This window comes from Marmota monax, unplaced genomic scaffold, assembly GCF_021218885.2.
Source record: "Marmota monax isolate L192 unplaced genomic scaffold, Marmota_monax_Labrador192_F-V1.1 WCK01_AAM20220418_F8-fsc00039, whole genome shotgun sequence".
Taxonomy (NCBI): Eukaryota; Metazoa; Chordata; class Mammalia; order Rodentia; family Sciuridae; genus Marmota; species Marmota monax.
Window position 1 is genome coordinate 696,370 of NW_026693602.1, and position 25,797 is coordinate 722,166.

The 25,797-nt window shown below is 35.4% G+C and overlaps 2 protein-coding genes across 5 annotated transcripts in view; one reads left to right on the top strand and one right to left on the bottom strand.

Annotated features, from left to right (window-relative positions):
• Abce1 (ATP binding cassette subfamily E member 1) overlaps positions 1 to 16,777 on the bottom strand; it is a 28,973-nt gene extending 12,196 nt beyond the window's left edge. Inside the window, exons 1-10 of one of the 2 annotated variants that reach the window (XM_046459617.2) lie at positions 16,621 to 16,763; positions 14,349 to 14,496; positions 10,310 to 10,443; positions 8,873 to 8,958; positions 6,526 to 6,623; positions 5,365 to 5,482; positions 4,861 to 4,998; positions 4,650 to 4,719; positions 4,307 to 4,403; positions 3,383 to 3,472 (exon numbers count right to left, since the gene is read on the bottom strand). In XM_046459617.2, coding sequence (XP_046315573.1) covers positions 3,383 to 3,472; positions 4,307 to 4,403; positions 4,650 to 4,719; positions 4,861 to 4,998; positions 5,365 to 5,482; positions 6,526 to 6,623; positions 8,873 to 8,958; positions 10,310 to 10,443; positions 14,349 to 14,413 — 896 coding nt within the window. In that variant the 5' untranslated portion in view covers positions 14,414 to 14,496; positions 16,621 to 16,763. Of the gene's footprint in view, positions 1 to 3,382; positions 3,473 to 4,306; positions 4,404 to 4,649; positions 4,720 to 4,860; positions 4,999 to 5,364; positions 5,483 to 6,525; positions 6,624 to 8,872; positions 8,959 to 10,309; positions 10,444 to 14,348; positions 14,497 to 16,620 lie in introns of both variants that reach the window. The other variant, XM_046459618.2, reaches the window with a different exon arrangement.
• Anapc10 (anaphase promoting complex subunit 10) overlaps positions 16,446 to 25,797 on the top strand; it is a 95,128-nt gene continuing 85,776 nt past the window's right edge. For 2 of the 3 annotated variants that reach the window (XR_009228225.1, XM_046459619.2), the window contains exons 1-2: positions 16,830 to 16,965; positions 17,940 to 18,066. Coding sequence is in view for 2 of the 3 variants with exons in the window: in XM_046459619.2 (XP_046315575.1) it covers positions 17,952 to 18,066 (115 nt within the window). In the remaining variant the exon portion in view is untranslated. Of the gene's footprint in view, positions 16,587 to 16,829; positions 16,966 to 17,939; positions 18,067 to 25,797 lie in introns of those variants that run through there. The other variant, XM_046459620.2, reaches the window with a different exon arrangement.

Here is a 25,797-nt window from a genome sequence, read left to right on the forward strand (position 1 = left end):
TGCCAACTTAATGCAACAACCTGCAAAAAAAAAATTCTCCATTTTTGTATTAACCCAACAAGTCTCAAGTTTTCAATTCTGCAAACATAATAAATATTCAAATATTATTTCAATGTTACCACAAGTGATATATTTGTTGTTGAATTTAATTTTTACGGGTATTTTACCTCTTGTATAATGGGGACAAAATGGGCTAATGAAATCATTATCCTCCCAACAACAGAAAAATAACTGTTTATTCCTATTAAAACACTGTATAAATTGTAAAGTCTGTGAATTCTTTTCCAAAGTGCTGTGTAATAATTTTGTTCTTTTCCTTCTCTTCTTAAATTCTAGTTTAGGCTCCCATTACATTTCTTTCGCTATTACTGTATTTTCAACAAATCTCACTTTCTTCAGATCCCCTGATGTGGCTCTCAATTCCACATGAAATGAAACTTCCTTAAACTCTTTCAAGATCCTCCAAAACTTTAGCTTTCTTTACTTCATTTATATATAGAAAAAACTGAAACGTAGTTCTTTTTTGCTGAATAATTCATTTCTTCATTTTGTGTGTCAAAAGGCTGTTTTTCTCCTTAGTCTCCTGCCAAAATCCTACTTGATCCTTTAAGTTCCATCTCAATTCCTACCCACTGTAGGGAAACTCTTCCTAATAGATGAACTGTTTTCTCCACTCCTGAGGTCCTATTATAAGTATCTGAATATATATTTGTCAAACCTCCTGCCTCCCCCTCTTTCAAATGGAGCTTCTGCAGACAAAAGTCCAAAATACGACTTCAGTCTGCCACTGTTTTTCTGCAATCCATCCTTTCTTTATTCCTTGCTATTTTTCGAAGGATATGATCTCCAAAATCTTTCTATAGCATTCAAGACTAAATATATGTTATGACATGCAGGAGAATTTCAGTATAAAAATACGCATCTTATGGCTCATTAACTATCCATCACTACATATGGATTATTTTAACTCTATAAATGAGATCAGTATATTTGTGAAAATGTCTCAATCAAGTTTTTCCACTTTGTTAGTCTAATTTTTCTTAACATATTATTCCTATTATAATTAAAGGTTACTGCTCTGTCCCTCATTGAAAAAATATCTTACATATTATTACTTTCCTTACTAATTTTTTCCCTGAGGTCCATCCATACCTATTATTTACTTCATCTATTTTTCCTATACAGAATAGCTCTTAATCTTTTAATGTTAAATTTATTCCTTACAAATGAGTTTAATCACCTCATATCTTACCCAGGGGCCTCTACCACTGAGGTATACCCCCAACCCTTTCTATTTTTTGATACAAGGTTGCTAAATTGAGGTGACTGGCCTCTAACTTTTGATCCTTCTACCTCAATCTACTGAGTCTCTAGGATAACAAGCATGTGCTACTGTATCCAGCTTAAGCTATCCTTTATATAATAGTTAAGAAGTTATTTTATACCTGGCCAAGTAAGACTTTTTACTTTTTATCATGGATATTCATAATTTCACTCGTGTATCTAGGTGAATTATTTATCTTCTATAGGACTTTTCTTTAAATTTAGGAACCTGAGATTTTTATTAATTCTGAAAAATTATCAGCCATGATCCCTTCATGCCTTTATCTTTCAGATTCCATTTTATTTTTATGTATTTTTTTTTATTTTTCAGATTCTTAAGATACAGCAATTACTCTTATTTCATTCTCCATGTTTCTAAACCTCCCTTCCATATTTCAATTTCTTTCTCTCTCTGTAGTATGCCACAAAAACTCAAACTTTTAAGGTTTCTAATGCTCTTTTCTACTAGCCCTAATTTACTTGTCTAGGGATTTTTTTTTTTTTTTTTTGGTACTGGGGATTGAACCCAGGGGTGCTTAACCACCGAGCCACATCCCAAGCCTTTTTTATGTTTTGAGAGAGGGTCTCACTAAGTTGCTGAGGCTGACTTTGAACTGTGATCCTCCTGTCTCAGCCTCCCCATCTGCTGGGATTACAAGGTTGTGCATCACTGTGCCTGGGTGTTTAGGGAATTTTTAATGTCACTAACTAATTTGCTTAGGATTTTGAACACTTATTGCTTTTTTATAGCATCATGTTCGCAGGGTTTTTGATCCTTTTAAATATTTTACATTATTTAATAATTACTTCAGCATTTCTATCTTATTATATTTTCTAACTATATTTGTAAATAGTTTTCTCTTGTAATTTATAACCCTAGATCTGAGCTCATGCTTGATAGTCTTTACATGTAAAAATGCTGTGCAATCAGATTTGAGGGCAAATCCCTCCAGAGCAGTTTTTTATTTACTACTACAGGTCTAAAAATCCCAAAAGCCTTTTTAAAATATTACTCTCTCACCCTGAAGGGTTTATAGATACTACTGGTTACATACATTGAATTCCATAGCCATGTAAACTACTGGCTCCTAAACAGAGATTTGAAAGGGAGCTGTCCCTAAATTTTCAATGTGTTTACTTGACATTTCCATGTGCTTATAATTTGTTTCCAAATTGCCTGTTTGCTAAGGAGTTCTTTCAGAGTCCTGACATATTATGTGTAATGATCCAATGCAAGGTGTTGCTTCTTTTCCACAGTGGATGTTAAAACCTAAGGCCTATTAGGGATGTCAGCAACATCTGGAAGGCCATCCCCTCATCTCTCCACTTTGTAATTCTCAAAATTCTTTTTATTTTTCCTTGCAAGATAAACCATGTATTTCAAATGACATTTATTAAAAGTTATTAAGGAGAGAGGTATCATGGTATAAAAAAATGCCGTACAGAAAACACTCCCCCTACCCCATGTTTTGATTACAGCTTTCTCACACACTAAATCAGTAATCTAGGACACATAACTAGCTTTTCTGATCTTAAACTCCTTCAACTGAAAAATGGGAAGTACCTAAATAATCTTAGCAAGAATACCATAAGCAAATGAAATAATGGCTTTAAAAACTTTGAAAACTAACAAAGCACCTTATGGGGGTATGATTACTTAACAGGTGATTAAGAACTCTTTTTTGCTCAGCAAGATTTTAAACACTGATATTCAGAATTACTCTAGTGATTCTTATGTCTTAAATTAGTGTATGAGAGACTTCTATTTGAGAATCTAGCAAAAGCTAAAGATCTACTTCCTAAAATGGAATATATTTATGTGAAAAACTGCATTTAATTTCAGAGAATTCATAGGTTTCCTAGAAACAGAGATATACGAATATATGAATCTTGCTCTAAGAACTTTTGTTCTAGATAGAGAAAAGTAAATTTTAGTGGTAGCTCTAAATAACCAATATTAAGAATCTATACACGTAGATGGATAATGCACTTAATTTTTAGAAATCTTGTTAAACTCCCCAAATAAAACAACAGAGGAATATTCCAGACCTATACTTACCTATCTGGATTTATTAAAGATCGGATAGTAATAGCAGCCTTTAAACGCTGCTTGACATCTAGGTAACTAGAAGGCTCATCAAACATGAAACTATAGGGGGGGAAAAAAAGGAAAATAATTTCAAAAGACAAACATGACATCAATCCACCTTGCATGTTATTTTAAATCAGTACTAATGGCTTCTAATGTAACTACAAGCAAAATCTCATTCATACCAATAAAGAGCATGTACCCATAACAGTAAAAATTTCTGTATTCTTATCAGAAACAGAAGAAAAAAATCGATTATGAAAAGCAGGACTGTATACCACATTTGGGGAAAGCCTCCCAGATTAGACCAACTTATAAACTGGTTCTACCCTCAAGAAAAAATATCCCGACATATGGCCTGTAATAGTTTGGAGAGCTTTTCTCTTACTTAGCTGAAGTATAAATGCATTAAAGCCAATAGTTTTTTGGAGGACACTGCACAGAATTCACAGAATACTTTGTGGAGAAGAGCCAGCCTGTATTAGACACCAGAGTGAAAACATGAAAAAGATGGGATCAGTAAACAGCTGGGAGAAGAGCGGCACTAGAAGCTAAGAAGGAAATTTGCCTTTTTCACTCTCTTTTTCTCCCTCATTTAGCATGCCACCCTGACATATTACAGTGGTCTAAAAAGACCTTTTTTTACTTGAGGTATTTAAAAAAGCTTGTTGGGCTGGTTGGATAACTTAAGTCTTAAAACTTGGAATGTATAAATCATAAACTACTTATCAGGGAATAACAGGAAAAATTGGTAATGGATGCACAACTGCTTCAACATCTTACTTCAGAAGTACAGCTTTAGATGCCATTAATTCCTCTCAAAACCACTGCTGTATTACAAATTAAAGCAAAAATAAGGATTAAGATATTTATAAAAATTGTAAAGAAACCTACATATCAGCTTTCTGTATGCAAACGACAGCACAAGCAAATCTCTGCAACTCTCCTCCTGAAAGATCTTCAACATTTCGTTCTTTTAGGTGGGTTAAATCTACAAAGAACATGGAGGCATTGTGTTCAATTTATCAATTTCATTTTACCTCTCTGGACAAAATGTATATTGCATGTTATGACTCTTGAGTTTGTACGACATTTCAGTTGAAAATTATAAAACATTAATATGTATGACAATTACTAAAGATTTTCCCATTTATTCCAATAATCAATATAAAGATGTACATCTTTATGAATTTAAGTTCAGGGTCTTTAAAAACACATTAACAAAATAAACTCTTACCGAGTTGTTGACATACAATTGCCTGTGTCTTTGTTTCATCCTTTCGGTCCAAAATAGACCCCACTGTCCCCTGTCATGATACCAGAAATAGTTACCATTATTTTCCTTCAATATTAAAATGAGTTACAAAATAAAATGAGTTTACTTTGATGTAGCTTTTGTATCTCCTTAATAACTATAATATAGAAATTCTTCCTGAAAAGCAACTGACCTTTGCAGCCTTGGGAATCTGGTCTACATACTGAGGTTTGATAATGGCCTTTAGGTCATCTTCTAGAATTTTGGTAAAGTAATTTTGTAATTCAGATCCCCGGAAATATGTCAGTATCTCCTGCCAGTCAGGAGGATCCTAGAAATATACATATCAAATTTAAGTTAACAATGCAATTTCAAAGAAGATGAATATTATACAAAATTGAACATATACTGAAATCGAATACTTCAGGACTCTAAATTTGGAGGTAGATTTAATTTTAAATCAAGGCATACCAACTCACAACATTTTAGGAACTCTCAGTTGAGGAAATTGAGAACTCTCAGTTAAGTAGAACTATCAGGTTTTAATTCAAAAGGAATGAAAAAACTTCATCCACACAGTTTCTCAGCATTACAAAAAAATCTTAAAAACAACATGGAAAAAAAAAATCACACATAAATTTCTCCCTTCAAAATCTTAAAAGACATCCAAAGATAGTAATTTTTATAAAATACCTACATCATACTTTCCAAGGTTTGGCTTTTGCTTTCCTGCTAAAATTTTTAAAGCAGTCGACTTTCCAATACCATTAGTTCCAACTAATCCCAAAACTTCACCTGGGCGAGGAATAGGCAACCTGATGTAATATACAAAAAAAAAAAAAAAAAAAAAAAAAAAAGCCACAGAATAACCTTCAGACTTAGGTAGCAACAGCTATATAACATCACAACAATGTATTTTAATGCACTTGCACTCCACACACATCCATTAGTAAGCTAAGAAATATATATCTATGCAGATATTATTGGCTATTAGGAATAAAACAGCCAAGATTAATTTAAACTGTTAATTGTTAGAAATGCATCTGTGACCAATATTACTCTGAATTTTTCTTATTCAATGTCCATTCTAAAGTAAATTTCTTCTTTACATATAAGGCTCAGTTTTAATGTATAGCAAAATGCTTCAGTACAAAATTACATAGCAGGTGCAACCTCACACTAACATTTTTATTTTTTTCTGGCCTGCCAATTACTTACAAGGAGAGAAGTGCCACATCAATCAGAAAAATTCCACTTCATTCTCCCTGCTGCAGTTGGCCCCTTAAAGCTGGCAGGTTGAGAAATATCTTTTTATTAATAAAGCCTAGATTTCTAGATTCAAAATATTAATGTTCAGCAGACAGAAACCTCAAAGAACTATAGACCTTGTAATTTAATATGTCTAAGTTCAGAGTGATTTCCTCTGTAGATAGATTAATAGATTAAAAATAAAACTAAGGGCAAGATCCCTTAGAAGTTATTTTGGGGATAAAGTTATTATGAACAACAGTCATTCTCAACCTGGTTATATATCAGAATCACCTAGGACTTCGTCAGTCCCTACATCAATAGATAATAATGTAGTTTGACTGGGTGGAAACCTGGGCATTAGCAGTTGTTTCAAAGTCCCAGGATTTAATTCTAATACTAACCAGAATGAACCGTTGACATACATATTCACACATGTATCTACATATATACAAAATACAATTTTGTACAATGCTATAATATTCTCTTCCCCTTTGATGGATGGTCAATATCAGTTTTCCCCCTAATTTTGTTATTTCTCTAAAAATTCTAAATGTTATTTTATTCTTAAATTGACCGAGTTAAAGAAGAATGCTAACATGAAATATACCTGTGAAGTTTGAAGGCATTGGCACAATATCGATGTGTTGTTTCTTTTTCCAAGTTGCTTGGTAAGTTGACAATTGATAAGGCGCCAAAGGGGCATTTCTGGTTAAAAAAAAAAAAATTAATTTTGTATTAATTTGTAGAAAAATACATGACTAAATGGATTATTTTTATAAGCAGTCTTCCAAAGATGGGAATTTTACAAGAATGTGAATTTATTTTTTAATTTCCTTTACTTATTTGCTTAAAAATTAAGCTGTGCTTGGCTCAGTGGTGCATGCCTGGAATCCCAGCTACTCAGGAGGCTGAGGCAAGAGGATGTCAAATTCGAAGCCTGCCTCAGCAACTCAGCAAGGCCCTAAGCAACTTAATAAGAGTTTGTCTCAAAATAAAAAATAAAAAAGGCTGGGGGTGTTCAGGGTTAAGCAACCCTAGGTTCAATCCTTAGTGCATGTGTGCATATACACATACACAAAGTGGTAAGGTGGCGAGAAAAATTTCACAGAATAGAGGCACATACCCCCCTGCAAAAGCATTTGTTTTCTAATAAAGTAACCACCATCTCTAGATAAAACTTTTAATTCTTTTTAAGTTATATTTTTCTACCAGTGGAGTAACTTTTATTTATAAAATGTCTAAATGCATATAAAATGCTTATAGGTTGTAAATGATTTAAACTTCTCTAATGTTACAAGGAAAGATACCACCATTGTTTATAAGGTGAATTATTAGTATCTTATTGTTCAGAAGTATATATTATCTTTCTACCCCCAGACAGATTCATTTCATTAGTATGTTTTTAGCCACTCAAATGCCATTTCCAAAATTTTGAAATCTCATTTTCTTTCTTTCTTTCTTTATTTATTTAATTAATTAATTTTTTTAGTTATCGGCAGACACAACATCTTTGTATGACACAACATCTTTGTATGTGGTGCTGAGGATCGAACCCAGGCCGCACGCATGCCAGGCGAGCGCGCTACCGCTTGAGCCACATCCCCAGCCCGAAATCTCATTTTCTTAAAGCAGAAAATGAAACAAAACAAAAAACAATAGAACAGGGGCTGGGGATGTGGCTCAACCGGTAGCGCGCTCGCCTGGCATGCGTGCGGCCCGGGTTCGATCCTCAGCACCACATACAAAAACAAAGATGTTGTGTTCCCAGAGAACTAAAAAATAAATATTAAAAAAATTCTCTCTATCTAACAAAAAACAATAGAACAGATGATACTATATTGTTCAAAATAGACTCCCAGCACCTTGGGCACAGGCACATATCTTTAATAAAAAGACTAGTAAATATACGCTAAGGGGAATGTTTCCTGCAAAACAAGAGAAAATGTTTACAGGTATCTAGGAAAGTTTTCTGGATACTTAACTGAGGCTTCAGAAACCAAAGTAAAATATACCTATGATTTATTTGAACAATTTATAGGGTGGTATCCACACTCTGGTGAAGTTTCTTTTTGTATTACCTATAAATAAAAATATCTAAATTAAGACTTTAGGGCTGGGGATGTGGCTCAAGCGGTAGCGCACTCGCCTGGCATGCGTGCGGCCCGGGTTCGATCCTCAGCACCACATACAAAAGATGTTGTGTCTGCTGAAAACTAAAAAATAAATATGGGGCTGGGGATGTGGCTCAATCGGTAGCACGCTTGCCTGGCATGCGTGCGGCCCGGGTTCGATTCTCAGCACCACATACAAAAATGTTGTGTTCGCTGAAAACTGAAAAAAATAAATAAAATAAATAAATAAATAAATAAAAATGTTTTAAAAAAAAAAGACTTTATACACTGACTCCTATCTTCCTTTTATAAACTAAATATGGAAATTCACTATTCAGAATCAAAAGTTTAATTAAATTATTCAATGCAACAAACACTAGTTGAGCTTTTAAAAAATTACACAATTGGGTAAACCCCACAGAAGTGTGTGTCAAATACAGTAGAAGCAGCACTTAAGGATTAAATTTAAAAATTTTCGCTGTGTGTATTTCTGCTTAAAAGTGGTGAATTTAACATTAATACAGACTTGTTTTTTATATTTCCAAAAGATTCTAGCAAAGACACCCTGGATAAAGTACATTTCATAAAAAGGCAAATAAAGAGACACAAACTTGGGTTGGAAATGGCTTTACAAAGTTATGTGGGCCAAGGAGAATCTTTCAAAACAGTAGTTTAAAACATCAATTTTAAAAAGCGATATCCTTAGTGATAAGAATACTACATTCCTAAATTAATATTTTTTATTCTTTTGGCTCTTTAGAAGTAGTTATAAAGTAGTCAGAATTTTCATAGTTCACTTTAGGGCTAAAGATGTGATACACTAAATAAAATACTTTCACTTACCTTAATACAAATACCACAACCAATACAAAGAGTTTCAGAAATCCATGCTATTTTGCTCTGGGGAGTAACCTCTATGCATAATTTTCCTGGTAAAGAAAAAAAGTAAGTCATTTTCCCTTATGTTCTATGATTTTCTGATCATCTTTACTTAGGCCATTTTGGTTCCAAATTTCCATAGAGAAGCAAATTTCAAAAACAAAGACTACACAAAGAAATATATTTGAAATACTGTCTTACATCAGTGTTCTGTGGGGGTAAATTTCTAAATTCAATTTCTAAGTCTATTAATTACACAAATATTCCTGTCAGATATTAGGGAGATGACTCTAATATATTTTGTTTTATTTACTACTGGAGAAGAAAATATGCTACTGAAAGTACAACAAACCCTGGACCTTTTTAAGCTGACTGACCTGAATCTTTTCTTTTTTAAAAAATATTCTTTTAGTTGTAGATGAACACAATACATTTATTTCATTTGTTTTTATTTTTATGTGGTGCTGGGGATTGAACTCAGTGCCTCATGCATACTAGGCAAGCGCTTTACCACTGACCCAGCCCCCTGACCTGAATCTTTTATGTAGTCAAGGATACTATAGGTAGGGATAAAATGTTAACTAGATCAGTTAAAAGCAAAAAAGTTATGCACAGGTAAATATATACATAATACATAGGTGAAATTAAACATGATATTAGGGATATTAACAAAGAAATTTTTGTATGCATGGAACATAGTAATAGATGACATCTAAATTTTCTCTTTTTTGTTATTGGGGACTGAACACAGGCTCCACCACTGAGATGTTTGCCATTCCTTTTTATTCTTTTTATTTTGAGATAGGGTCTCACTAAGTTGCTCAGGCTGGCTTTGAACTTGTGATCCTTCTGACTCCACCTCTAGAAGAGGTGGGTTTATAAGTGTGTGCCACTGAATGCAGCTTAAATTTCCTTTTTAAGATTCAGTAAGTCTAGACACTTCACTAGTACAAAGTAGCGATCACATAATATATCCTTTCTAAAGACTACCAACAATTTGTGAGCTTTGAATTGTTAAATTTGTTTAATCTTGATATACAGCAAAACTTTATAAATAGCCATTGCTATTATTTTTGTTTGTTTTTTAAAGATGAGAATACAGTAAAATAGAAAGAAAGTTTTTGATAATCCCCATGACTTAAAAGTAATTACAGAATTTTGTAGAAGAGTAAAAATTGCAGTAATCTCTGGTTTACTTCACATTTAGTAAACCAACGGCTATTTTTTTTTAAACAGGGTCATTTATTCATAAGCAATAAAAGACATTTAGAACAAACTATGAATCTCATCTTTGTGAAACTAGTGGTGGTAACAAAGTTTACGCCATTAAAAAAAACCATCAAATCAGTTTATTTTCTTTCAGGACCTTTTTTTAATCCATAAGTGATCCACCCAACTTACCCATTCGAACCACAGGACAACTTTTTTTGCACTCCTGTCGACATTTCTTAGGTTTACACTTGTCATGGTTAACAATAGCAATTCTTGTTAATTTGTCTGCCATAATTGTAACAAAGTAAGAATATCCAGCTCTTCTGTTAAAAAAAATTAACAAAATTATGGCAAATTCAACACATTTAGGTAAGAATATTCATGGGCATAAAAAAGTAGACACAAAAAATCATTATATGATTAACTGGAAAACACAAGAGAATTTTTAAAAATAGTAAAAAGTATTAAGTAAAGTTGTGAAAACCAATTTCATATACATACCTTAATCAGAAGATTTATATAAGGAAAGAAAAACACAAAGCACTTAAAATAGCAATAAAAAAGAAAACACCTAGAACAATATATGAGAACGTTCAAAATCACTAAATGACAAGATCTAACCAAGTAAAATAAACTGCTATCTCAGTTTTTACAATACAGAACAGCCAATACTAGCTATCTGAATTCTCCCTATATTTACACATTTCAACCAATCTCATGAAACAAACAAAAAAATCCCAAAACCAACCAGACAAACCAAATCTAAACTTCTTATGGAAAAAAACCAAAGAAGTGATAACAGTCTTGAAAGCTGAAGAAGAGAAAGAATGGGGAAACTTCCATTTCAAAAACAATTATAAGGTCTCAGTAATTAATACTGATACCAGTGTGAATAGAGACCAATCAAATGGGAAGACCAGATATGAGAACTAATATACATGATAAAAATGCCTGCTCTTCCCTACCCCAAACCAATCATGAATATTTCATGTCTTATCCAACTGACTATAATAGATATTATTGATGAAAATGGAATATAGTTATTAAGGCCATGATCATCATGCTGATCAACTGGGAACTTGCAATATGGCTAATATTGGACTTTATGCTAATAGCAATGAAATCAACTATATATATATGCTGTGCTTATTTTAAGGCTTTTATAAGTCTTCATGTGTAATAGCTATAGAGTATTAAGATCAAAGTGAACTGAAAATTCTTTTATATAATACTGGAATGAATCCCATAACCTCAATTTCAAACCTCATTACTTATACATAATAACTACAATGCACTAATAAAAAATTTTTATGGTACTGGGCTTAGTGCACAGACATTAATTTTCTCAGAATGGTGATGAAGATACATTATTCCAAAAAGTATCTTCATACTCCAGTTTATTCCAATATGTAATGAAGAAATCTGAAGCAAAAAAGACTATCCATTAAAGATATTGTGTTGGCTTTTTCTATAATCCTCTAACCTGATCTTTTTTCATAGACTACTTCCCTTTTGCACACCTTTCAAATCTTTCTCACACCCACCAATATGATTAGGTTTGGAGAGGAGCAAGAGATCTTGTTCTTCAATGTTCCCAGACTATGGTCTCTTTTTTCCTAAAAACAGTAAGTTTGATCTCTCAAATCATCCAAGTGCTTTTTTTTTTTAGTCATTAATGATAATCAGACCATCAAATTCTTTTCATTCTTTGAAGACTTTAGCCCTTGGCTAACTTTCATTCTTTTACAACTCCTGACACAGTTTTTTATTTTCATTTGCTCATAGATGACATTCTATTAATTGCATATCATCTCAGTTAACTCCTCTCATCCAATAATGTCTTCTACCTTACCACAGCCACTCATTATTCCCTGGACCTCATCATTACAAGTAACTACAATCCATCCATAACCTCAATTTCAAACACCTCATTCTCCAACCACCACTCCTATAGTTCACCCATCTAATACATAACAATCCAAGAACTCTTTGATTCCTCTCTCCTCCATACTATCTCTTGATCTGCCACATTCCCACTACACCACAGTTATCTTTATTTCCCTTCAAACTTAGCTAAAATTACACTGTCAATCATTTATACCCTCAACCACAATCTTGGTTAAATCCATTTCCTCATCTGCATGGAGCCAGAAATGGGGAGGAAAAAAAAAAAAACAACAAACAAAGCCTGCTGACTGGCTTCCTTTTAAATTCATCATCTCAAATGGACCCTCATGCAATTAACGAGCAATCACACTATACTGGTCCCTCATTATCCATGGAGGACTGCTTTCAGGTTCTCCTTGCCCCAGTGTACAGCAAAACCTGATAAAGTGCAAGTCCTTATATAAAGGCGTGTACTATTTGTATATAACCTGTGTACATCCTCTTGTATATTACAAATCATCTCTGGATGACTTAAAATACCTAATACAATGTAAATGCTATGTAAATTGTTGTTATACTTTTTTCTGTTTAGGGAACAATGACAAGAAAAGACTGCACATATCCAGTACAGATGTAATTAAAATATTTTTCAAATATTTTTGGTTGAATACAGAACCTGCAGACACAGAACCCCCAGACATGGAGGACCAATTGTATGTTATTTCCCTAGCTAAGTCTATTTGTTCACAGAATACAGTCCCCCAAAAGAATGTTCATTAAATTCTCCCTTCTGTCTTTCACATCAGTTATTCTCTTTACTGGCTCATGCTCATCAACAGCAGCATTCTGTTATCTTGTTACCATCATCTCCAATTATTTTACCTCTCCTTCTTTAAGGTTACCTGAAAGAACTGCCTATACTCAATGTCTTAAACTTCTCTTCATGCGTTCTTCTCTGGAATCCACTCCAGGCTTTAGAGCCCACTGCTTCATTAAGCAACTTATCATGCCATCTTTGTTCACATGGCTAAATCAAATGGTTAATTATCAAACCTTAACTGATCTGACCAAAATATTGCATCTGACATAAATTATGACTTTTTCTTACTAGATTGAACACTTCTTGATGTGGTTGTAAAATACAATACTAATCTGGGTCTTTTATTTTCCTGGTAACCCCCTTCCTTTTCCTTAAGGTCTCTAAATGTTGAGAGTGTTCTAAGACTCATTTCTATCTATATTCATTCCCCAAGATGTTCTATTCTTGTCTCATGTTTTAAAATCCCACTTTTATCCTAAATTTCTATTTCTAGTCAGGATATCTTCCCCAAACCCAAAACTTGAATTCTACCTGATTACAAGACCTCCTCCTCAGCTGGGAGATCCAGCAGCATCTCCCCAACTGAGCTACTGCAATCCTCACTAATATCCTCTTTTTTAGCAGCCTTACTATTCTGATAAATGGTAACTTATCTCCCATTTACTCAGGTCAAAATCCCTTGTCATCTTTGTTTTCTATGCAACAAAAACTAACCCTATTGAATTTACCTTTAAAATATATCCAGATCTGGCTACTTCTCACAATTTTTATAAGCCATCAACACCATCTTTTACCTGCATTACTCAAATAGCTTCTGACCAGACCTCCTTCCTTTCACCTTTTCCTCCTACTCTAACCCTCAACAGTTCATTCTCAGTTCAGGAACCAAAGTAATCCTTTCAAAGAGTAAGTCAAATTGTATTACTCCTCTACTTAAAAATGGTTCAGTGGCTTCCCTTCTCAGCCTGAATAAAAGTGAAGTCCTTAAATAATCATCAAGATGCTTATCAGCTTCGGTGAACTTTCTGATCTTCAACTGTTCTAGCTCTTGTTCAATGGGTTCCAGCCATATTGGCTCCTTATTGTCCCTAGCACACACCAGACATGTTCTTGCTTTAGGGTCTTGGCACTTTGTTCCTTCTGCCTGTAAAGCTCTCATCCCTAGAGAGCTACATAGCTCAGTTCTCAAGTCTTTACTGTTTCTTAGGACATCTCCAAAAAATATACCCAGCTGCCTTCTGGTATTTTTTTGGGTACTGGGTATTGAACAAAGAAGCACTTAACCACTGAGCCACATCCCCAGCCCTTTTTAAATTTTGAGACAGAATCTCACTAGTTAATTAGGGCCTCACTAAGTTCCTAGGCTGGCTTTGAACTTGTGATCCTCCTGCCTCAGCTTCCAGAGCTGCTAGGATTACAGGCATGCATCACCACTCCAGGCCACCTAGCTGCCTTTTTAACCCTCTTTTTGTTTTATTTTATTTTTTCTCCTTAGCTCTATTATATGACATGCTATCTTACCTAGTGTATATGTATTGTATAAATGCATATGTGGTTCTCTCTATATTCTCCCTCTCTCTCCACATGCATTTTTCTCCTCTCCAAATAGAATGTACTCCATCATCAAGAGGAAAGGGATTTTTGTTTGTTCCAGTGACTGGACCAGTGCCTACACAAAATAGAAATTCAAACATTTCTGTTGAATGAATGAGAAAATTAATTTAAAGACAGTGATTTTCTTCTAGGTTATAACAACTTCCAAAATCCTGCATGCTACCAATATTTTATGGTGACAGTTGTTCACTAAACTATATACTGAGAAAAAAAGAACCTCCCCCCCAAAACTAAGTAGGCATATAATAAACACAGCTATGCTAGCCAACCAGTTCACTAGTCTAAAAACCCACCCAGGCCCTGAAAGTTAGAAGAAATTAAATGACTAATTCTATGATAAAAGCGGTAGTAATTCAACTACAAAAAACCCATTATCCTGAAAAATGACAAATTCTTAAGAACTAAAGATTTTTTAGTAAGCTATTAAAATAAAACTGGACATCATGCGTTCCAATTTAAATACTGAATGCCTTTCTACAAATTAGCTGGTGAATAAATTCACCCCCAGGGGATACATCTTTTATCATAAAATTGCTCCAATTTTTTTTTATTAAGGTATTAAAATGTTTCATTTAATTTTTCAAACTATTTTTGAAAACCAAAAGACATGCTTACAGAAGAATATAAATGTCAGAGGTATCGAATAGATGGATTTGTATAAAAATAGAGATAAGTTATAATGCACTTAAGAGAAACATTTTCACAATTGTTAATCAACTATGTGAACACTATTAGGTCAATTTTTCTGTTACTTTCAAGACTTAGGGAAAAGTAATTACCTATGTTCTTTTTCAGTAGGAAAGATCTGGCAGAGTAAAGCTTGGTGGGGAAGATTATAGTATATGACTGAGGAGAATAAAAAGGGATTTTAAAATATATTTCAAATCTGAATGAAGACAGACTGTTCAAAATAGGTGCTCAAAAAGGTGACCTTGCTGTCATTCTTCCAATAAGGAGGAAAAAAAAGAGTGAGGCATTTGCAGTCTAAAATCAAAATCATTATAATGCTGTTTGAAAGCATTTAAAAGATTGTTGTTAACTTATGATGGTTGAGTTCATGTGCAATATTCTAACCGATGCTTACTGTAGACTATTAGTTATATAAAATACTTATAAGAATTCTTTTTGAAGTATGAGAGAACCAAGTTTTTAATTAAAAAATGACCCACAAAAACCTTCTGGTTCAACTACAGATAAAAACCTTTTGTTATACCGAAAGCATTGTCAGGTATTTGGTACTGAATGAATATTCTCAGCATACAGGACAAATGATTGCAAGGTACATGCCACTACCATAACTGTCTATTTAGCAGTCCCTTGGAAGACAGGGTAAAAGCAGCAAAAAGTTGTTTTGACAGTTATTCCTTAATCATCGATTTTGCCACTTAAAAAAAGAAGAAAAAGGAAAAAAAAAATTATGTAGTTCATGGGTTGTGGGAATTTGGCCATCATTCATTGCCAGCAAATACGTATTGAGTACCATCCTTGAACTCAAGGAATTTAAGATGTGAAAAAGTGAAAAACGGATAAGCCACCAAGGGGGAAAGTACCTCCCCCCCCCAACCTACAGGCCTTCAACTGGGAAATTACATGAGATAACCCCAATCATAGCCTAGTACACGTCGCTCTATGATAAAAGCGGAGCGACGTTAGTCCATAATTTCTGGAAAGCTGGGAGTGGACCTAGTATTCGACTTCATGGCGGCAAGATGCCATGACTCATTCCACAATCACCGAACGGCAGAAAGAAAGCCACAGCTTCCCACAGCCAAATGTCATATTTGATGATATAGCCGTTTTACTGTGAGGGGATACTGCAAGTTCTGAAGGTGCCTTCCTCTCCAGAAGGGTCAGCTGCAGGGTAGGAGCAGGGAAAAGAGCGAGCGGCGGCGGCAGAGGTTGGATCTCCGAGGCGACGGCATGAAGGACCACTCTCCAAGCCGCTGGCTGGGGTGGACAAGAGCTACAGAGAGCCAGGACTGCTGGAGCGGAAGTGCTCCGCGTCCCCGGCTACCGGCGCCACCCGCGCTCAGGCGGTTCCAGCTGTCCCGCGGCAGCCACGCGCTGCTGCTGTCCCCAGCCGTCACCCAAGGCCTAAACACAGGCTCTCGGAACGTCGCGTCTTTCCTAAGAGGCAGAAGTCAGGTAAAGGCCAAACCCCTCCCACCTATTCACGTACCTGGAGAAAGCGATCCCCTTGTGGTGGGGAGTGCACAGGCCAAGACAGCTTTTGCCTTCACGTCTCAGCCAGGGAGCGTGTTCCTGCGGCCATCGGCCAAAATGGCGGTGCCTAGCCGCCGCCTCGCGTTAGCCATAAGGACGTAGTACGCGTGCGCGACAGAGCGCGGGGCGGAGCCCTGGAGGTGGGTTAGGAGAGATGACGGTATGTGATGTCATAGGGCTGCGACCCCCGTCCTAAATCGTCGTTGGGGAAGCCAGGCTGTCGGTAGAAGTGGAGTGGGAGTGGCGTGGGTCTCTTGCCGGTCCTGAGAGCCTCAGTTGTGGCAAACCAAGTCTGGAAGCTGTAAGTGCGTGGGCTTTTCCCCAGCGTAGAGAACGGTTCTGGCGTTAGCAGATGCGTCCTCCTCAATCTCAATGTTTAACTCGCGGTCTCCTCCAGGCTGGTGGGCCGGGTGTGCAGGAGCTCTAGTCATTCTGTCATTCTGATACGCCAGAAGTGTCAAGCAGGTCCTATAGGCTAGTCCCCACGGCGCTCGCGATGGTGTTCTTGTCTTGGCTCCAGCTTCCTCTGAATTGTGTGCTAGGTTCTTCCAGGGCAGAGACCCAGTCTTCTCCGAGCTCAGTGTTTTAGCCACTTGGTGGCGTCCATCCAACTCAGTTCTGTCCCAATGTACAAATGGGCTTTTAATTTTTTTTCTTTTTTCCTTTTCTTTCTTTTCTTATTTTCCCTTCTTTCTCTTTTATTAAGATGGTGGCCATTCAGCTTGTAGTGATGGCTACAGGTTTAGCTTATGAATGAACTTACTCAACCATTTATTCGTTCAATACATTACTCATTGAGTTTTTAAGTCTCAGGCCTTAGTTTCAGTCCATTGTCTCTGCCGCCTACCGCCACCACTGTCATCATTATTATTTTGCGGTGTTGGGTACTGAAATCCAGAGCATTGTGCATGCTTGGCAAGTACTGTACCCCTGCCGCCTTCGGCCTCTTGCCATGATTTAATGAGTAATTATTAATGTGTGGCGGTATTGGAACAACTTAAGATCTGATGGGAGATGGTAAAGATTTTTTGGACTTGTTTAGCGTTCATAATAATGTTCAGTAGCAGTAACTGCACAGCCAGAGCAGTTTTATGTACTCTTCAGTGTCCAAGAAGTATTTTTTCACTTTTGTATAGATTTGCTAAGATTTACAAAAGATATGAAAGATGAAGGGGTATTTGAGTGATTCATTTTGCTATTAAATTTTAATTTTTACCTTTTTCAGAAAGATGCTCAGGTCCTGGTATAATGTGTGTATTCTTTGTTTCTACATAGAATATTTAAAAAATGACCACACCAAACAAAACACCTCCTGGTGCGGATCCTAAGCAGCTGGAAAGGACTGGAACAGTAAGGGAAATTGGGTCACAAGCTGTTTGGTCACTCTCATCTTGCAAACCAGGTAAAATAAAACCAAAAAGCTGTTGACAATAGTTAACTTACAATAATATCATTGTACACTGGATTAAGTTGAGTACTCTTTTTGTTTAGATGCTTTTTAAAAATTCTAATGATTGAGTTTTATTACATATTTTTGTTCAACTGCTTTTAGTCCTATGTACTTAACTAGAGGTCATAAGGTCTCTTCTTTATCCTCTCCATCTCTGCTATGATTTCATTGTCATTTACTTAACATTTTTTTGTTTGCAGTTCTCCTAGATAGATAGATGCAGTTCTCCTAGATAGGATAAATGAGTGACACAGTTTTGGAGTGATTACATACCTTAAAGAATTTCTTTTAGCCTGGGTTTGGATGGACGTCTTGGGTAGCAGTTCTTTTCTCTTAATGTGTTAATGCTATTTTCTTATCCTCTTTTGCCATATTGCAGGTAATAAGACTTATAACTGTCTCCTGTTTTCTAAGTAACTTTGTTTTTTCTGGAAGCATCTAAGATTTTTCTCTTTATTCTTGTAATTCAACACTTGCCAGAACATGGCAGGGCAGGCTATGTATTTATCTTCCCTCATCTATCTAACCAACAATTGGATAGGTATTTTCAATCTGCAGATTCAAGATAAGAGAAATTTCTTTAAGTTGAGGAACTTAAATTATAATTTTTTAAACAAGATATACTGATACATACCTATAATCCCATCTACTTGGGAGGCTGAGACAGGAGGATCACAAGTTCAGGACCAGCCTTGGCAATTTAGTGAGACTGTGTCTCAAAAAATAAAAAGTGGTTTAGTTGTCAAGTTCCCCTGGATTAATCCCCAGTACCCCTCCCCCCACACAAAATATCTGTATACATGAATACACGTATGCGCGCGCGCGTGCTCACATACACACACACACACACACACAATCTATTAGTTTGGTAGCTATTCTTCTTTCAGAAATTTTTATTACTTACACACTAATAAGACTTCTGTATCCATCCTCTCATGCAAGCATCTCTGCCCTTGAGGTTCTCTTCTCTTTTTATGAGTAGTTTATTGAGGTATAATTTACATAAAGTAAAATTCACCCCTTTTAGGTGTACAGGTCTCTGAATTTTAACAAAAATATGTGTCATTACAGTCAAATATAGAACATTTTTGACATTCTAAAGGTTTCCTCAAGCCCCTTTTGTAGTCATTCTTCTGCCTCTCACCTTAGCCCCTGAAAATTTCTGACCTGTTTTGGATTCCTTTGATTTTACCCTTTCCAAAATGCCATTATGAATATAACCATATATTATATAGCCTTTGGGTCTGGCTTTTTTCACTTAACATAATGCCATTGTGAGTTTTGCTGTTGCATATAACAGTAGTTTGTTCCTTGTTTTAGTCAGTTTTTTGTTGTTTTTTTGTTTGTTTGTTTAGTTTTTTGCTGTGACCCAAAGAACTGACAAGAATGGCATAGAGGAGGCAATATTTATTTGGTGCTCATAGCTTCAGAGATCTCAGTTTATAGACTGCTGACTCTTTAACTCTGGGCCCCAAGTGAGGCAGAACATCAGCGCAGAATTGTGTGGTGGAGTAATGCAGCTCAGAACATGGCAACAGGAAGTAGAGAGAGCCATGTTTACCAGGAACAAAATATAAATCTCAAAGGCACACCCCCAAATGACCTGCCTCCTCCAGTCACATCTTACCTGCCTATAGTTTCCACCCTATTAATCCATTAGAGGATTAATCCACTGAACAGGTTAGACGTCTCATAATTTAATCATTTCACCTCTGAACCTTATTGCATTATTTCACACATGAGCTTTTGGGATATACCATATATCCAAACCATAATATTCCTTTTCATTGATGATTATTATTCCACTATACAAATATATTGCATTCTAAAAAAATTGCTCAAGCACCTTTGTAGTCATTCTTCTGCCTCTCACCTCAGCCCCTAAAAATTTCTGATCTGTTTTAGATTCCTTTGATTTTGCCTTACTAGTTAATAGATAAGGTTTAAAGGAACCAGCTTCCAAAATGGTCCTTGGTGATGCCTTCTGATAATCATGTCCTCTTTAGGCCCCTTTCACATTTAGTCAGAGTCTCTGGAACGAGCAGAATATGGCAAAAGTGACAGTATGTGATTTCTGAGACTAGGTCCTAAAAAAGCATTAATACCTCTGCCTAGCTCTTGTTTGGATCTCTCGTTAATGGGGTGCAAACTAGCTGCCATTTTTCTTTTTTTTTTTTTTCCTGTTACAATTTATTTGTTCTTTTTAGATATCATGAAATTAGATTGTATTTTGACATACATACACAGAGTGTATGTACATATAGTACAATTTCTATAGAGTTATATATAGTATAACTTTCTATTCTTGTGGTTGCACATGATGTAGAGTTACACTGGTTGTGTATTCATTTGTGAACATAGGGAAGTTATGTCGATTCATTCTAATCTCTTTCCTATTCCCATCCCCATTCCCTTCCCTTCATTTCCCTTTGTCTAATCCAATGAACTTCTATATGCCCCCATTGTATTGTGTGTTAGCATCCACATATCAGAGCAGCCTTTGTATTTTTGGGATTGGCTTATTTCTCTTAGCATGATAGTCTCCAGTTCCATCCATTTACCAGCAAATGCCATAATTTCATTTTCTTTATGGCTGAATAATATTCTATTGTGTATGTGTTCCACATTTTCTTTATCCATTCATCTGTTGAAGGCACCTAGGTTGATTCCATAAGCTTAGCTATTGTGAATTGAGCTGATGTGGCTGAATCCTATAGTATGCTGATTTTAAGTCCTTTGGATATAAACCTAGGAGTGGGATGACTGGGTCAAATGGTGGTTCCATTCCAAGTTTTCTGAGGAATGTCCATACTGCTTTCTAGAGTGGTTTCCCCAATTTGCAGTCCCAGCAGCAATGTATGAGTGTACCTTTTCCCCCTCATCCCCACCAACATTTATGGTCACTTGTATTCTTGATAATTGCCATTCTGACTGGAGTGAGATGAAATCTCAGGTAGTTTTGATATGCATTTCTCTAATTGCTAAAGATGTTGAACATTTTTTCATGTTTTTTGACTGTATTTCTTCTATGAAGTGTCTGTTCATTCCTTAGCCCATTTATTGATTGGATTATTTGTTTTTTTGGTATTTTTTTGAGCTCTTTGTATATCCTGAAGATTGGTGCTTTATCTAAGATGCATGTGTTAAAGATTTTCTCCTATTCTGTAGGCTCTCTGGTCATGTTCTTGATTATTTCCTTTGCTGTGAAGAAGGTTTTTTGTTTGATACCATCCCATTTATTGACTCTTGATTTTTTCTTGCACTTTTGGAGACTTGTTGAGGAATTTGGTTCCTAAGCCAACGACATGGAGATTTGGGCCTACATTTTCTTCTAGTAGGTACAGGGTCTCTGGTCTAATGCCTAGGTCCTTGATCCACTTTGAGTTTTGTGCAGGGTGAGAAGTAGGGGTTTAATTTAGTTTGCTATGTATGTTTTTCATTGTTCCGAGAACCTTTTGTTGAAGAAGCTATCTTTTCACCAATGTATGTTTATTGTGCCTTTGTTTAGTCTGAGATAATTGTGTTTTTGTGGAATTATCTTTGTGTCTTCTATGTACCATTGGTCTTCATATCAGTTTTGGTGCCAATACCATGCTGTTTTTGTTATTTTAGCTCTATAGTATAATTTAAGGATTGGTATTGTGATGTGTCGTACTTCACTTTTCTTGCTAAGGATTTCAGCTGCCATTTTTTGAGGAAACATGGTCCTATGGAGAGGTTGGTTTGGCAAGGAACCATGGCCTCTTGTCAACAACCGTCCTCTACCTACATGAGCAAACCATCCTCAGTCAAGCCTTCAGATAATTGCTTCTGTAGAGATTCAGTTTGACATGACTATTGCCATCTTAAATTGTAATCCCCCTGAGCAATCTTTATCAGTTTTCCCTGCATGGTTTCCTATTACAGCTTGGCCTCTGGTGCCATCAGTAACAGGAATGTGCCTATTAACCATGATAAACCAGGTACATTCCAGCTTGAATGTAGTCACTTTTCTCCAGATTATTATATAAGCCCCCTCCTTCTGTCTCAGATTACAGGGATCTGTAAGTCTATTTTATCTTTCATTTTGAGGGAAAATTTCACTGGATACAGAATTCTAGATTGGAGTTTTTTTTCTTTTTCTTTCTGACATTCTCAGTGTTTCACTCCATTCTCTTAGAAGCAGTCTGACATAATTTTTTATCCCCTGCCCCCACCATGAAGTTCTGAGGATTGAACTCAGGGTGCTCTACCACTTAGTCCTTTGTTTCATATTTTTTATTTTGAAACAGTGTCTTGCTGAGTTACCCAGGCTGGCCTCCAACTTGCAATCCTCCTACCTTAGCTTTCTGTGTAGCTGAGATTACAGGCTTATTGCCATCAATCTTGGCAGTTGGATATAATTCTTATTCTTATTTTTGTAGGTCAAGTGTTTTTCTGCTCTGTTCCTCAGCCTCTCCTCAATTTTATTTGTCTTTGGTTTTCTTTAATTTGATATGATATGGCTATGTGCGGCTGTTTTGGTGTTTATCATTCTTGATGTTCTCTGAGTTCCTAGATCTGTATCCTTCATTGATTTTTGGAAAATTCCCAGCCATTTTTACATTAAATATTTGTTGTGTTCCTTTCTCTTGTTGTTTTCCTTCTGATATTCAACTACACATATTAATGCTTTTTATAATTGCTGTGACTAAGGGGTTAGAAGCTAGAATTCCTGTAGTGTCTTTGTTTTTGTCTCCCCTATTATTTGGGTTTCCTTAGAAATTTCTTTTTAAATGGAATCTGAGTCTATATATCTTTTAATTTTAATCTCCTGATACAATAGAGCCTTTTGCTGTTGTGGTTAATTGTTGGAGGATCAGAAGTGTTTTATAATCTTATAACTGGGTCTCAAGTCTTTTTGGGGGTCTGTGTCCCTGGCTCTGACATTTACAAGTCTTTCAGTTTTTTCCCCCTTTAGATGAGATAAGAAGGCTAGAGGAAGCTAGAGTTGGATTATTTTTTTAAAAAATATTTTTCAGTTGTTGATGGAACTTTATTATTTATTTATTTATATGTGGTGCTAAGAATTGAACCCAGTGCCTTACACATGCTAGCCAAGTGCTCTACCACTGTGCAACAACCCCAGCCCCTAGAGTTGGATATTTCCCTTTAGTTAAGTTCTGTTAAAATAGTTTTCCTTGGAGTCTTTTTGTTTGTTTGTTTTTGTTTTTTTCTCTCCTCAGGAGAAGAAAAGGTTCTGGTGTATTTCAAAACAATTGCTTTCTTCCTTCTTCTGCAGAAAGCACTGGGGACTTTCTCCATTTTTAAACCCAGAGAACCTGATAGAGTTCCTAGAGATAAAACTCATCAAAGTGCAGAGCCTTTCCATAGGCTGGATTTTCATGAACTGCTTTTCATGATCTTTTCTCACTCAAGCTAATTGACATTCATTCTCTTTAAATAGTCAATTACTCTCTAAGTTTCCTACCAGTTATTGACTCCCATGGTCATTTCTACTCCTGGAAAGCTGTGATTCTCTGTGTTTTTCTTCCTCTAGTTTTCTGGGTTTCCTTTGTGCTGCGACCTCATTCTTTGTTGTACCTAAGAAAAATTATTGATTTTCAGTTTGTTCAGCCTTTTTTCTTGTTGTGAGAATGGTAGTAACAACTTTCAAACTTTTTACATTTCAGATTGGAAACTGGGAGTTCTTTTTACTTTTACATTACTAATATGTTTATATTTGAAGTAGGTTTCTTATGGATGGCATATTGTTGGGTCTTGCTGTTTGGTTTTTAAATTGGGAGTGTGGGAGTGTTTAGACTATTTACAATTACTGTTTCTATTGATGTTATTAGATTTAAATCTACCATTCTGTGGTTTGTTTTCTCTTTACCAGGAAAGTCTTCATGGAGATATTGTTAGTTTTATCTGATAGAGCAAGAGTAAGATGTTTCTAACAAGGACATAAGAGCAAGGGGAATAGAATTATGTGCAAAAAGATGTGCAGGTTAGACAAAAACATGGCTAAAAGTATTGTCTTTTTCTAGTCATTAAGACCAGATTCTAGGGAAATGGTGTATGTAAAGCTAGGTAGATAGAGGATTAACTATAGAGGGCTTTTCAAAGCAGTTCATACTTTATTGTTTAGATAATATGAGCTATTGAAAAATTTTAACTGCAGAGCAAAAGAATCAGCGAATGTTCACATTTAAAATGAATAGAAAATAGATTGAAGTAGAACAAAATAAAGATTAAAAAAATCAGAAGACATGTAATAATTCAGTCAAAAAGTGATATAAGGGAAAATTTTAATACATTTTCAAAATGATAATATCAATCTTTAAAAGATATAACTATACTTGTCAGCTACAGAATGGTAAGTAGCACATGGCCTGAGAAAATTGTATCTTTAGAAATACTGGTTCAATCTTTCACTTGGATTAAAGTTGGAATGTATTAGTAGAGTCAGTCTAGTTGTACACACATCACAAAACAATCCCACAATTCAGCACATTTGTCAGTCTCTGCCCAAGAAACTGGAAAAACTAAAGGTTAAATTTATGAGGTTATTGCTAGTATTATAATAGGACTATAAATAATTTAATTATTTCATTTCATAAGTACCAGATTCATGCCATGTTGAAAAATAAAATTAGGGGGAAATTAGATACATTTCTAAGTTTCTCTCTTTATTTGATATAAAATAAGGTTTTCAGTGTGGCTGTATTTTGTGAACATGTATTTTATTTAATCCATATTGTCTATGAAGAAATTGCTTTTATGAGTTTATTTTGAGAGACGTAGTGGGATGGTCTAAGTTCTGTTTAAAAAAAAAAACTCACTAAATTTTTTGCAGTACTGGGGATTGAACCGAGGGCCTCACTCATGCTAGGTATGTGTTTATCACTGAGCTACATCCTCAGCCCATAAACTCACTAAATTTTGATTTAAGTTCATGCTATAACTGACAGTTGTAGTCTTTCTGATTTGAAATATAATATATGCTTTAGAGAAAGTAAAATAGCAAAATAATAGAAAATGACTTTTATAAGAGTGGGAAGCTACTTTAGATTGTGTGATCAAGGAAGGCTTCTCATAATAGTGAAATTTGCATTGAGATATAAATGTTTACAAAAACCCATTGTGCAAAGAATTCAGAGAAGCTTCCTGACACTAGGAACAGCTAATTCAAAGGCTCTAAACTAAATGGCTAAACATATTTGAGGTTCAAGGAGAAGGCTAGTATGACTTGAAGTAGTGAGTAAGGAGGAGATATGGTAGAAGGTGGCATCAGAGACGTAATTAAACAGGGCCAGATAATAAGAACTTTTGTGGGCAACAAGAAAGACTTCACATTTTAAATACTAAGAGGAACCACTGGAGGAGACCAGGATAATCTGATATAGAATTTTTAAAAGGATCATTATGACCACTGTGGATAATTGTTGGTATTGGAGGTACAGAAAAACAAACCAGTGGAAGAAAGGCAATTTCAGTAATTTATGTCAGAGATAATATTGATTTGGACTAGACTAGTAGATGTTGGTATAGACAGAATGAGGCTTTTTAAAGATGGTATATCATGACTTACTGAAGGGAAGGAGAAATTTAAGAATGACTCCTAGATGTCTGCAGAACAACACATAATGTTTGCTAGGTTGAGAAAGAGCAAAGGGAAGAGGGAGTAAATAGAATTTTGAGTTAAAAAATAAGTGATTTGGA